General features: G+C 47.8%; 1 protein-coding gene across 1 annotated transcript; it reads right to left on the bottom strand.

Annotated features, from left to right (window-relative positions):
• Positions 1-496: 496 nt before the first annotated feature.
• Positions 497-13221, bottom strand: NCLN (nicalin). The gene is made up of 15 exons (XM_058858576.1): positions 12982-13221; positions 9986-10176; positions 9637-9781; positions 8934-9028; positions 8630-8710; positions 8351-8454; positions 8006-8094; positions 7718-7857; positions 7176-7354; positions 6870-6957; positions 6733-6771; positions 6477-6640; positions 5820-5873; positions 5650-5728; positions 497-4445 (listed from the first exon to the last, which is right to left on the bottom strand). The coding sequence occupies exons 1-15, from the start codon at positions 13160-13162 to the stop codon at positions 4386-4388; spliced, it is 1689 nt and encodes a 562-aa protein (XP_058714559.1). The 5' UTR covers positions 13163-13221; the 3' UTR covers positions 497-4385.
• Positions 13222-13701: the final 480 nt, after the last annotated feature.

The following is a 13701-nucleotide window of genomic DNA, read 5'->3' as shown; positions in this document are numbered from 1 at the left end:
TCACCGCCCCGTGTCATTGCTCCGTGTCACCGCCCCGTGTCACCACCGAGACACTGCCCGTGTCACTGCCCCGTGTCATCGCCCTGTGTCACTGCTCCGTGTCACTGTTCCGTGTCACCAGCAGGACACTGCCTGTGTCACTGCTCCGTGTCACCAGCAGGACACTGCCCTTGTCACTGCCCCGTGTCACTGCTCCGTGTCACCACCCCATGTCCCCACACAGTCCCCACGCCGCTGGTTCGGGGTCTCAGGCAGGAGAACCCCTCGGACACAGCCGGGGATGAGCGCACGTCCAGCCCTCCCCTCCTCAGGTCACTTTGTCACTCCACACCTCTGCCCAGGACTTTGACAAAGTCATGCTCAGGGAACAGATCTCTTGCAATGATTATAATTTGAATAAATTCAGTGTTCAAATAGGGTTTGGGTAAGGACAGAGGCACAGCAATCCCCAAGAGCACGCGGTGCTGGCTGCTGAGGTTTCTCACAGTACCAAAGCTGTTTTGCATAGAAACTTTAATTGCTTCACATGAGCACAAACCTTTTGAATAAACAGGAATTTGCTCACCTCAAGGTGCTGAAATCATGCTTGGAGTGTATAAATGTTTTCTGTTGTACTATTTTACTTTTGGCTAGACAGGATGAAGCTTTTAAATACATAGATTTTCTCCCATTTTGTAGAGTGTCTATTCCTCCAAATAATGCAAGGAGATTCCATTTTTTTGAGCAAATAGTTCTCTGACAAATCTATCCATCAAACCTATTCACTTGGTTTATTTTCCAAGGGAAAAAGGGACAAACAAATAAAAAAAGAAGTTAAAATACTTAAATATTATTACATTTATAGTCCTAAAATATGCAAATCAACTGCATTGAATTTTCTATTAGCTTTTAAATATTCACCTCAATATACATTTGTTCTTCAGGGCACACAAGAGATAAATAATTGAGTTAACATTACTAGATAAATCTTTTTCCTGAGCTGCAAATATTCCAGATTATAACCTTGCAGTTGCTATGCAGTAACTACAAATGGAAACTAAACAGATCAAAGTGAGCAAGCAGGAGTCCACACTCAAGTACCCAGAGGCCCAATTTTCTGAGACATCCAGGAGCAGCCCCAGCATTTCAGATTGGTGAGACAAGACCAAATAAAATGTAAAACCTCTGAAATGTAAAACCCAGCTTAAACACAGGGTGCAGGAGCAGCCTGGGTTTTGGGATTGGGCCATGAACAATGTAAGAGCACGAGATTTAAAACCAACAAAACACCCTCAAAACCAAGCCCCACAGCAATTTTGGGTATAGCTGTGGTTTTGAATGTCTAAATAGATTGTGGTGACTTTCAGCCACAGAGAGTGGGAGACCTAATTCCATTCTGGCTTCAGGATTTTCTCTGCACTGAGTAGAGGAGTGGAGTTCATATTGCACAGTATTATTTCCCTCCCAACAATAAACCAAGCCCTGTCATTTGGGAGATGAACTACAATAATCCAAATTACTCCCATACAATTCCCAATAGTGCCCATGCAGGTGGAAGCAGACAGAAGGAATTAACAGTTTCAGTTAAACTCTGCTGGAAAACCATTTTTTTGTGAGCTGCAGACTCTGACAGCACCAGGACAACAGGTGAAGTCAGATAAATAGCAAAGAAAATGGTTTTTTAGGTAGGAGCTTGAACTGCTAGCCACTTGTGTGTATGTGGATATAATGCTTTCCATGCTCTTCCCTACAGGCCAAGCCAACTCCTCAAAAATAGAGGAGAGGTAAAAATAAGGGCAACAAGAATCAGCTACACAGAGCTCTTCTGCAATGTTGTGGAGAACTTTTATTTTATCACAACACCTGTTGGGTTTCTGGCTTTGTGTTGGTGACTGAATTGATCAGTTATGCTGCAGTGCAGATCAGCCCTAGGGGCTCTCTGCAAACTTCTCTGTTGACTTACCCAAGGAAACAACAATTCAACCCCAGAATTCCAGCTATGAGGAAATTTGGATTTAAATTCAATCCCAGGATGGGCACTCTGCTCCAGCTATGAGGAAGTTGGGATTTGACTATCTCAGATTTGAGCATATATGTTTCAGTGCACGAGCACTTTGATCAAAAGCAGAAACTCTTTTATCTGTTGTAAAAACTACTTTTTATGGCAGCCAGGGAGCGAGACAAAAGGATTACAGGACAAACTAACCTTGTGTGGGAGAGAGCAATGTACCATCCCAACTTCCCTTCAGGTTTATGAACTCTCCTCATTTATTCATCTTTTTAGGTTGTTTCCACTGGCTTCTGGCACTGTATCAGCAGTGTTAACAGCTCATTGCTGAGACCACACAGAGCTAAGGTGTTTTCTTTGTGCTACAGCTTCTGCAAACAGACTGGGTGGAAGTTTTTGACTCTGAACTTTGAGCTTCTCATCTGGAAGACTTGCAGTTTCCACAGCAAGGAACAAGCCCCAGGTCTGTTCTGTTTGCTCTTGCCCACTACTGGCATATTTTATACACATCAACTCAAGCTGCAGCAGCATTGCTAATATTCTTTTTCTATTTTTCTCAGCAAAGGAATGGAGTTAATTAATTAAAATTAAGACTGGTGAAATACTCTGCTAGGCTGGAGGGAACACCACCTCCTTAAGTATAACACACCACAAATGGATGCTGCAGTTTGAGCTGGAGGACTCAAATTACTCCCAAATATTCAGAGCCTGCAGAGTTCTCCAGAGAGCCACTGTACCAAGCATGTTCTAAACCTACCCAGCCCAGGGCATGCAGCTTCACTCTATGGGCAGAGCATACCAACCAGGGGAAAACAATCAAGGCTTGCCTTCCAGCCACTCCAGCAACTTCTGAAGTCATTATGAATTCATTTGGCAGAGGAGTGCCGTGAGCACTTCACGCATGCAGAGAAACACATTTCAAATGAGCACTCAAAAGATCAGGAAAAGGCAGATCTCCCTGTGTGGCTGATCCTTCTGGAGTGCTTGGACACCATGGTGAGCCACTGACACCAGCAGGCTCTCCTGGAAAAAGACAAGACCCTTCAAAGAGTAAGTTGCTACTTATTTAAAGTAGCAGAAAGGACACATCATGGGGTAAGGGTACTGCTAGAAGATTACAGTAAAATAAACCAAGGAGGATGGAAATCAGTGCTTTGGTGACCATCCAAAGGACAGTGACTGGCCACAACAAGCCCTTTTCTAACAAGCATGTGCACAGCAGGTGTGTGCAAACAGGAATCCACAGCTGGAATTTTTCTTGCATACACAAAAAAAAAGGTGCACTTAAAAAATAATTTTCAGCCTCTGTAAGATACACTGCTTTAATTATAAATAGTAGCTTAAATTTTAAAAAAAAAGCATCACTGTGGCTTGTGAAGAGACCTCATGTACATAGAAGAGATTACAGAAAAGGACTCAAAACTTGCTGGGTGGCAGGGCAGTGCTCAGGGTTATGTTCTAGAACTACAACTAGCCTAGGGCTTGTAGTATCTCAGTATATTTTCCAGATCTGAGCTGCTCTTGTTATCAACAGAACCAGCTTGTGTAAGTACATGGAACAGCAGAGAACAGGATCCTGCAGCAGCTATGGACTATGGAACACCCCTCAAAAATCAAGCAAGAGTTAAGCATAGAGTGGTGGCAGCTGTGAACTGTTCAAGGACCAAAAACCTCCAGAAAAATCAAGCACGCAGCAAAATGCATCCTCCAAGAGAGACAGGAGAGAACCTGTCCCTGGCAAGAACCCTCATGCCAGAAACCCAACTTAATCTTTCCTCATCCTGATTTTAACAGTCAAGATCACTCACAGTGCACCTCCTAAAAGGGGGTGAGTTTGAACAAAATGCAAGAAGGTGCTTGCTGCAGACACTGCTTGCTCAGCACAACTCCCTAAAGCCAGCAGTGAACTCAAGGAAGAGGTGCCATAAGGAAACATGCTAATTGCATTCTCTTTAATTTGCATGTGCACTTTTTGGTTTTTTCTTTCAAATCACTGCTCCAAGTCCTTGTGTGCTGGGCAGAGATACCACTCTGTCAGGCTGTAGTTTCAGTTTCCAGGCTGGCTGTGTGACAGTGTCCATGATGGTGCTGGACTTTGTGTTACACTCAGAGAAGCTGCTCAGAATCAGACTGCAGGAATTGCTGGAGTCTCTCAGCCTCTCCCTCACCAAAATGCAAAGGCAAACCAGACATGGTGCAACTCAGGGGAAGAAGGTGAAGAAAAGCACTTCAGAGGTGCACAAGAGTTAAAATTTCATTTTCTTTATGCCTTCCTCCCCTCTATACAGTAGCAAAGAGGAGACAAAGGAAAAGGAACAGCAGGGTTTCAGTGGAAGGCAGAAGGTTCCCAATGGGCTCACCGATGGCTCAGTGCTGCTGGGTGGGGGGACTTGGTGCTTCACTGCTGCTTGGTTTTAAGGGATAATCTCTGTATCATCTTGTAAAGGAGACCAAAGTGCTGGAAACAGAAGGGAAAAAAAGTAACCATGGCAGTTCTGAACACACAGAAAACTTAGCAGAAGGTTTAAAACAATGCCAGTGTGCAAATGCAGTGCCTTGTGTGCATCAACCACTCATCCTGAAGACAGAGTGGGACTTGATGGATGAGGAGGAATTATGACAAGGAAGCCAAGTTATACAGAAAATGCTGGCTTACAGAAGTGTTTGTGCAGGTCTGTTTCAACTCATATTGAAGACTTTTTAAATTATTTTTTCAATGCAATTCTGTTCCTTCTGAAAGCGAGGAGAAAGCTTCAGATTCCAACACATGCGGGCTCCTGGTCTCTATAGAAACACTGCTGCCAGCAGTTTCAGGCAGGTAAAAATGAACCAGGCAAAAACAGATTCCCACCAATTCACAATTCTTTAACTGGCTCTTCTCTTTCACCATTTCCACAGTGGCTTAGAAATTCACTTAATTCCCCTTTTGATTTTGCTGGGGTTGATTGTATTTTGATTTGATGTTTGACAGATAGAACAAGATCCAGGCTTCAAATAATTTCAAATTCAAATAACAGAAGTAATGAAGATTGCTAATAGAAATCAAAGTATGTTTTTCCCCTTGTTTATATTCTTACACTGAGTTTTCAAATGCTTGTGGTTTCCCTAAACAAATAATAGACACAAATAATGCAAAGTCATCAAAATTGAGAGTGACCTAAAAAGCTTCCCTTTCATTCATGTCCTTCATGAATGCAGGCAGGAACAAAGCCTTGCTCACACTGTCTTGGTTAACAGTGACACAAAAACTTTGCATTTAATTGGGCTGGCCAAGACACGGAGTATCACATTTTCAGAGGCATGGACACAGGATGTATTTATAGTTTCACTGAAAAAAGAAAGCAAAACTCTGAAGATGCATTTCTAAGCTGCATCCCAAGTTCAGATATTTCCTAATAGTACAAGCTACAAACTTTTAAATTACCAAGGTAACTGAAATTTGTTGCAAAGTTTCAGTCTGGAGCCAAAAGAGGTTAGCAAGTGAGTTATGCATGTCCTTGACTACAAGAAACAGCTCTACAAAACAGGTTTGCACTAGAATGGCAAGAGACTGCCTTCAGCACAGCCAAGTGGCATTATTGTTCCAGCTTTAGTGCTGGCACTGTGTGAATTTCTGTATCTAACTTGTTTTATAAGTAAAATAATACACCTGTGTCTCTTACCTGCACTGCAACATAGGCAACGCCAAGGTAGGCTGCAATACAGACAGCCAGGAGCAGGTCAAAGATTGCTGGCTTGACCCTGGAATAAGGAAAAGTGCACATGAAATTGCTACAGCAGTTCCTGCCAGGGGGTGAGACAACAGCCCAGCATGCCCAGGGGAATTCCATACCTGTATGCATTCATCACCTGCTTCAGCTGGTCATAGAAAACAAACTCGGGGTCCCTGTGCAAAGGAGAAAATTTTCAGATTCTACTGCACTCCTTGACTCTGCAGTCAGGACAGCCCAGAGCTGTTCCCAAAGAGTTCACCCAACCAGAGACAGGTAAGCATGACCACCTCCCACACTGGCTTTGAGCTGATTTTAGTCATCAGGATTTTCTTTTCCTACAATCAGAAGCCCTAGGACACAATTCAGAACTCATGCTGTTGTTCAGCTGTCTCCAAAGAGGCTGAACATGAAAGATTCCTCCCTCTGTTCATTAAAACAGCTTCAGTCCAAGCAGGTTCAACAGGATGGAAACTGCCTTTTTTAATAAATCAAAGCTTAGTATTCTCCTGCTCTCAGAGTGGGAACAGTGGAACCAAAACAGTTTAAAAACAAGCTTTTCAGACAGAGGGAGCTGCTGGGCCTTGTTCCTGTGCTGTGAGGAATCACAAGCATCTTTCTCTGGGAGAAAACCAAGCATGAACCAAAACTGACAGGAGAGCAGAAAAGAGTAAAGCTGCATGTCAAGAAACCAGGAAAGCTGCAGCTCACAGACAAAATTCTGTCTAGGGGGAAGCCAGTTTGCATGCTCTGGCTGGTTCTTTGGTGTCTTTTCTTACCGTTTGTCTGCCTTCACGTGATGCTGCTTGACATCCTTCAGGTAGCGTCCCATGTAATATTCTAAGGTGTTGAGGAAGGTGCTGTCTTTATCAATCAGCTGGGCAGCCCTGGGCTGACTGCTCAGCCAGTCCATCACTGACTCCAGCTGCTCCTGCTGGATTTGCTGCAGAAAAATACCACCAGAGAAAGGGAGTCAACCACACACCAGAGCTCTCTCCCAGACTCCAGGTTACAACCACAATGCACTGTGCTTACCATCTGATCTGTGAAGATCTGCATATCTGCAGGTGTTCCCTGCAAGGGAAAATGAAAAAAAAAAACAACCCAGGTTATTGTTGAGCTTGGCTGGGCAAGACAAGTCTGGCCAGCACTGCAAGGTGGGCACCTCTCACCTTTTCTGTTAGATTGTAGATGACCCTTGTCAAAGCCTCAGCAATGATCTGAGTATTCCTGGTCAGTGCTTTAGTGTCTATTCGTGCCCTAAATCAAAAGAGAGGATTATGGACTTGCCAATGGCATCAGCTTCCTCTAGAAATAACCCATTTTCACTGCATCAGGCATGAGCCTGAATCCAGAGCCCAACACCCAATCCTTGCCACCTGTGCCCTGACCATCAGAACAACACAAGCAGTTGTGAGGCCAGTTTGGGGTTCTGGGCTGGGTTTAAACCCCAGCCTTCCTCCCCCAGGGTCCCTCACCTCCTGTCCATGATGCTGTTGCGCAGGCTGTCCCGGTGGCTCTCCAGGTGGGAGATGGTGAACGCCGGCAAGCGCCGGATCGCGAACCGCTCGTGCTCCCACGCCAGCATGTCCTCAGCCAGGTTAATCTTCTTGTGCACCATGGAAAACTTCACCTCTGGGAACTGGCTGGCAACAACCTGAGGACGTGGACAAGCCATTCAGGGGTGCTGCCCACTGCAGAGTCCCACCCTGCACTGCCCTGTCTGCCTACACCCACTGCTGTGTGTTCCACAATGTAAGGTGCAGTTATTGACATTATTAAAGTTGGGTTTTCAGGTCAAAAAGAGCTGTTTCAATGTCTGTACAGAGTGGTATTTGCAGATCTAGTCTGCTTCACTTGGGATTGTGGCATGAGTATTTGTCTGCACTTCAAACCAAATGACCCTAAACAATACATGAATTATTTCAATAGCACATCCTTTCTTCACATCTTCCTTCCTCTCATGGAGAGCTGTATAGTAAGTCCCAAGCTCCCATGAACTTAAAGTGCTTTTCCTTACCATCTCCAGCTCTCTCAGAAATGCATGCTGCAAGGTGCCCTCCTTGGGAGGCTTTGAGACATGAAGATGAAGACTGTTGCCTCTTCCCAGAGTGTCAAGGCAGAGAACAAACGCTACATTGTCCTGCAGCAGGCTGGAATCTGGAACAGAAAAATCCAAACCTTTATTGCTACATCATGCTGGGATTTCCACCCCCCCCAAAAAAAAAGCAAGGCTCACACAAGGAGATTCTTGCAGGAGAGCTGGTAATTAATTATAGACATTCAACACAACCAGTCCCTTACTCACCAGTGTGGTCCAAATTGTCCTCCAGCCACCGCTTAGTTCCTTGATAATTAAACTTGCCACCTCCAGATGCAAAGAACAGCAAGTTATACCTGCCCATCAAAGAAGCCAGAAAAGGGTTAGCATGCTGCAAGAATTCCTGCACTCAGCCTTGGAGGTGTGGTGAAATCACAACCACTTGCACCTGACATCCAAGACAAACTGTCCATTAACAAACACTTCCCACATGCCACATACTCAGGTAATGGCAGGACAGATTAAAAGTGGGGAGTTGCCAGGGCTGGAGGATGGAATCTGCTTCCCACATCATCCCCATCACATTTAACCCCAAACACAGCAGTTCCTTACCCAGCATGGGTCCTTCTGTAGGTGTAGAGCCGAGAGAACAGCCTGGCCAGTTCCAGCAGCACTGAGATTCCACTGCCATTGGAGTCAGCCCCATGGGACAGCCACTGCAGGATGAGGTGGGACACACATAAGGTGACAAATCTACACTGAGCACCAGAACAGCTGCAAGACAGCACAGCACTGTGCTCCACTTGTAACTGCCCCACAGCCTTCAGGCCAAGAAAAGATAGAGGGGAAAAAGGACAGGAACAGAGAGCTGCAGGGAGAAAGAATACTCACTGGAGCCACTCCAAAGGAATCATAGTGGGCAACTATCACAACAGTGGGCATGTCTTCTCCACCCAGCCCTGTCAGCCTTCCCTGGAGAGGAAAGAGAGCAGTGTCACTCCCCATCACCTCTCTGTGCCTGTACAAGGACAGCCTGACTTCTACATTCCTGCCAAGTCTGCCATGGCCTTGTGAGGACCTCAGATTTCTGGCTGAGAGTCCCCTGACTTGCCCTGTCAGACCAAATGTCTGATAAAGTCCCAATAAAAGAAGTCACCTCATGAATGTTTCCAGTTTGAACCCATACACAACTCACCTCCACACTGGGGATGAGCCAGTCATTGATAGCTTTGCTTTGAGCCCCACTGGTCACCATCTGGAAGCCATTGGCAGTTGCTGTGTGCAGCAGAACTGGAACAAAAACACCAAAAAACCTTCCAATGTACACCAGGGGAAGTTTCACCCCTTCCTTTCCCCTGCTAACTGAGCTTTGGAGAGACTAGCTTTAAACCATTTAAGCCCTCTCACTTGTCACTGGTGTTTATGCAATGACACAGAATCTTGGTGATCATGCTTTTTCATTCTGTTGTAAAATCCCAGTATTTTGGGCTAGTCAAAAACTTCTCCTCAGCAGTACTAAAATTAGTCATAAGCAGCAGTTCATTAAGACAGTCATATTATTTACATGGAATAATCAAACTGACTTGTGGTCAGACAGAAAGCTTCAGCTTCTACCAACATACCATCGTCACTTAACATTTTCAATGCTGCTTTTATCCTAATTTTGATTTCTACTTTATTTGCAACAGTGTGAAGCTGAGAACTTCCTGCAACTGTGTGTCCAACTACAGTCAAGTAAAGCTTCCCTTCCACTGAATCTCTAAACACTTTGACAAAGACTGAATAAACACAAAGGCGACAGAACACTGCTTCACAGTGCAGATGACACAGCAGACTCCTCCCAGAGGTGGGAACAGGCCTGTCTTCCTCAAAACTTTTTCCTCCTTGTTAGAACTCACCTTCTGCGGCTGAGGCAGAACCCTGTGATGCAGAAGCAGCCCGTGTTTGTTCATAGATAGACAGCAGCTCCTCATCTTCCACTGCAAAGTAGACTGGCACAATGGTTTCCATAGCAAGCATTTCTGGCTCTATCTCCATGAATTGCTGAGGATTTAAGCGAGACACAAACTTAGCATCTGCTAAACACGACAGGTGTCAAGAAAAAATTAACAACCAAAGCAGAGAGAGAAGTTTTAAAATTAGAATACGATTTGTTGTGCATTACAACAGAAGCTTCCAGCCCTGCAGCAACCAAGCTTTTCTCCAATACGCCTCCCATGGGAAGAGAAAGAAAACTTTTTGGTTTACCCGCACAACATCCTGGGGGACAGAGGAGATGGATCGTGGCAAGATGATCACCACAGCCCCGGCTGACTGGCGCAGAGCCTTCTGGTACTGCTCGTAGGAGAAGTCCACCAGCCGCATCATGACGCAGCGGCGGCTCAGCACGTCCGCTTCCACGGTGCGCGCCTCCGTGTTCAGCACCGCGCTCCTGGTGCCTGCCAGCAGGGAAAGCAGGAGAGCTGGTAAGGCACTGCACCCCATCCCCTCTGCTCCAGCCTGCCTCCTGCTCACAACGCTCCTGGGGACAGTCTGGTGGGCTGCAGAGCAGCCAGAAGCTGCAGAAAGCTGAGTTTGCCTGTTCCTCGTGCGAGAAGGAGCAGAAGTCTGTGGGTTTTCCTGTGCAGCCACATCCTGCCAGACCCCACCTTGTTCCACACCACAGCCTCACCTTCCAGTCTTCCTCCTCAGCACAACACACAGGCTACCTGTCTGCTCACCTGCACCTAATACCTGCAGCCAGCAGCACTCCTGGAAACAGCCTGGCCTCTCCACAGCCTCCCCCAGCTGCAGGATCAAGCTGTGCTACACCAGAAAGGACACCAGACAGCCCCATGTCACCCCAAGGACACCAGACAGCCCCATGTCACCCCAAGGGCTGCTCTCACTCTGCCCCAAGGAAGGCTCTGTAGCTGGCAGAGTTACAGAGGAGCAGGCTGCTCCTGAGGGCTCACCCTCTCCTACTCTCAGTGCCAGCAGATCAAATCCCCCACATGGAAATGCAATCCAGGCTTGCCAGAAGTTCCTGCATTCCCCAAGGGAGGGCCAAAAGGACATCTTGTCCAAACAGAGAGGGTCAAATCCACCTTACAATTTATAATTCAATTTCTTCTTCCAAAGCTCTGGCACCTTCCCTGGAGATCTCATTGTTCTGGGTCCCCACAGAGGGACAGACGAGGTGCTCCAGCCTCTGTCACACAGGAGCATGGCTGAGAACTAGATTTAAACCTGGTTTAGCTTAACTCTAACATTAGCTTGGTTTTATCAAAGGTCACAGAAACACCTAAACAAGAAAAATCTACACTTCTCCTGCACAGTATCAATGAGAGCCACACACCCAGAAACAGAGCCCAGGCACAATGTAAATTCTCCCCACAGACCTCTAACACTAAACAAACAAACATTAATGGCACCCCTGCTCTAACCAGAGAAAAACAATTCAAAATGAGGATAATCCCTCCACCACTTCCAAAGGAATGATGTGTAAACACAGCAATGTGTGCACTCACAGTTCTGCTCTCTCTGCCATCTAAGCAGAGCAGACACAACAGTACTTTTCTGACAGGCTGATTTTCTGTAGCTTCTCTACAGAGAGAACTGGTTAATAATCACTGATTTACAAACTAAAGAATTCTCATTCTATTGGTATTAGAGGAAGTCCAAGCTTGTTCTTAAATTGCTCTATGAGTAATGCTGACAAAAAACTCTTCCCTCTGCAAGAAGAGGCTGAGCAGCAACCTGTTACTTGGTATTTTTGGAAAAGAATAAGAGAATCTGGAACAACAAATCAGCTCAGTTGGTCAGAGGATGGTGCTGATAATGCCAAGCTTATGGGTTTGATCCTTCTGTGGGTCATTCCCTTTGTGAGCTGGACTTGGTGATTCTTGTGGGTCCCTTCCAACTCAGACTGCTCTGAAATACAGCTTTTATCCTGAAGGACATCTCAGAACACACAAGGAAAAGGAACAGCAGCTACCCAAAGGGAGGAGGAAGGAACAAAGGAAACACACAGCCCACCGAGCTTAAAGGCTCCAGGAAAAGAAACAGCATAAAAAGTTAACTGGAAGCATCTTAAAGAAATAACACCTGGCTTTTCAAGAGGTCACAAAATTGTGAGCACTTGGCTAGAGGGGACACTCTGGCAAGCAAAGTCAAAGCCAGCTGAATCACATTCCTGCTGCCCCTGCTCAGCCTGCCAACAGCTCCCAGCACCTGAGAAAAGACAGAGTCCTACTCCCATGCAAGGGCCTGCCTTGGAGCTACTGAGGCTGTCAGCAAGAGAGCCCTCAAGATGTGGACACGTTCTGAGAAACTGTGATGGAAGAACCCAGAAATAATTTCATTTATTTAGAAGCCACCAGAGGCGTGAAGCGTTTAAGGAATACACAGGCACAGCTGCATTTCATAACTTATGTATTTGAACTTATTAAGATCTGAAAGAATGAGGGATGGCGTCTCATGGGCAGCACAAATGAAACGTGAGGCTGTTCATTGGTAACTCCATAGGAGAGTTACTCACAGACAGAGCAACGTGCCCTGGTCTGGAACAAAATCTCTACAGAAGACCCAGAAACAACCGGTGATTCTGGGTTTGTGGGCACACAGGGGAGGAGGCTGAGGGTTGCAGCACCTCAAGGACTCACAGGACAGGGTGTGTCTCTGACCCAAAGAAAGGTGTTGCACAATCAGCAGGCTGCAGGTAAGAGAACAGAGGATGTAAAGGTCAGTTGTAACACAGGGGAAGGACGGGCTCTCAAATGGAGCCACTGGAGCAACACACAGAGCTGAGGATGAAGAGCGAAGAGGAAGCAACCTGTCAATAAAGGAGTCAAAGGCAAAAGGACAAAACTGAGCTCACCACCGAGTTCACCAGAATGCAGGAGGTATGCAGCTGGGCTCCTCAAAACACAGAGCCCTCAGCCCACAGACAGGGCCCTTGGCTACCTCTAGGTCACCACGATGGAGCTCCCAGCCCCTCTCCTGCTCGTGCTGAGCCCGGGCAGCGAAATTCAGCCAGAAGGGTCCGTCCTGAGGCCTCCCCCGCGCCTGAGGCCGGCTGCTGCCGCCTCCCAGAGCCCCCCGAGCCCTCCCCTAGGCCTGGCCGCCCTCCCTGGGCCGCCCGCGGCTTCACGGCCTACCCTGGGCTCCTCCCCGGCCTCGGGGCTCCCTTCCCACGGCCCCACCACCCCTGAAGGGGCCGCTGCCGGCAGGACCGAGCCCGGCCGGGCCGTGCAGTTCCTCACCATAGGGCTGCCCGCCCAGCTCGTACTGCTGCATGCGGTAAACCGTGAACTCGTGCGCCGCCTCGGCGGCGGGCGGCGGCCCCAGGAGCAGGAGCACGGCGGGCACGAAGAGCAGGACGCTGAGCGGGAGGCACGAGGCCTTGAGCACCGACTCCAGCACCTCACCCGCCTCCTCCAGCATCGCCGCGGCCCCGGCCCGCACTGCGGCCTGCTCGGCACGCACGGCGCGCCCCGCGCGGCATGCCGGGAGCTGTAGTTCGCGCGCCGCCGCGAGGGGCGCTGGGAATTGTAGTCGCGGCAGCGGGTGCGGGCCGCGGTACCGCCACGCCTTGGCCTGCAGGGGGCGCCCTCCCCGCGGCCTGGCGCTCCCGAGCGCCCCCCAGCGGATGGGATGGGAATGGGATGGGAATGGGATGGGATGGGATGGGATGGGATGGGATGGGATGGGATGGGATGGGATGGGATGGGATGGGAATGGGGAATTGGGATGGGAATGGGATGGGATGGGATGGGATGGGATGGGAATGGGGGATTGGGATGGGATGGGATGGGATCCATGGGATGGGATCCATGGGATGGGATGGGATGGGATGGGATCCATGGGATGGGATGGGATGGGATCCATGGGATGGGATCCATGGGATGGGATCCATGGGATGGGATGGGATGGGATGGGATGGGATGGGATGGGATGGGATGGGATGGGATGGGATGGGAATG

This window comes from Poecile atricapillus, chromosome 28, assembly GCF_030490865.1.
Source record: "Poecile atricapillus isolate bPoeAtr1 chromosome 28, bPoeAtr1.hap1, whole genome shotgun sequence".
Classification (NCBI taxonomy): domain Eukaryota; kingdom Metazoa; phylum Chordata; class Aves; order Passeriformes; family Paridae; genus Poecile; species Poecile atricapillus.
This window is presented reverse-complemented; position numbering and strand designations above follow the sequence as displayed.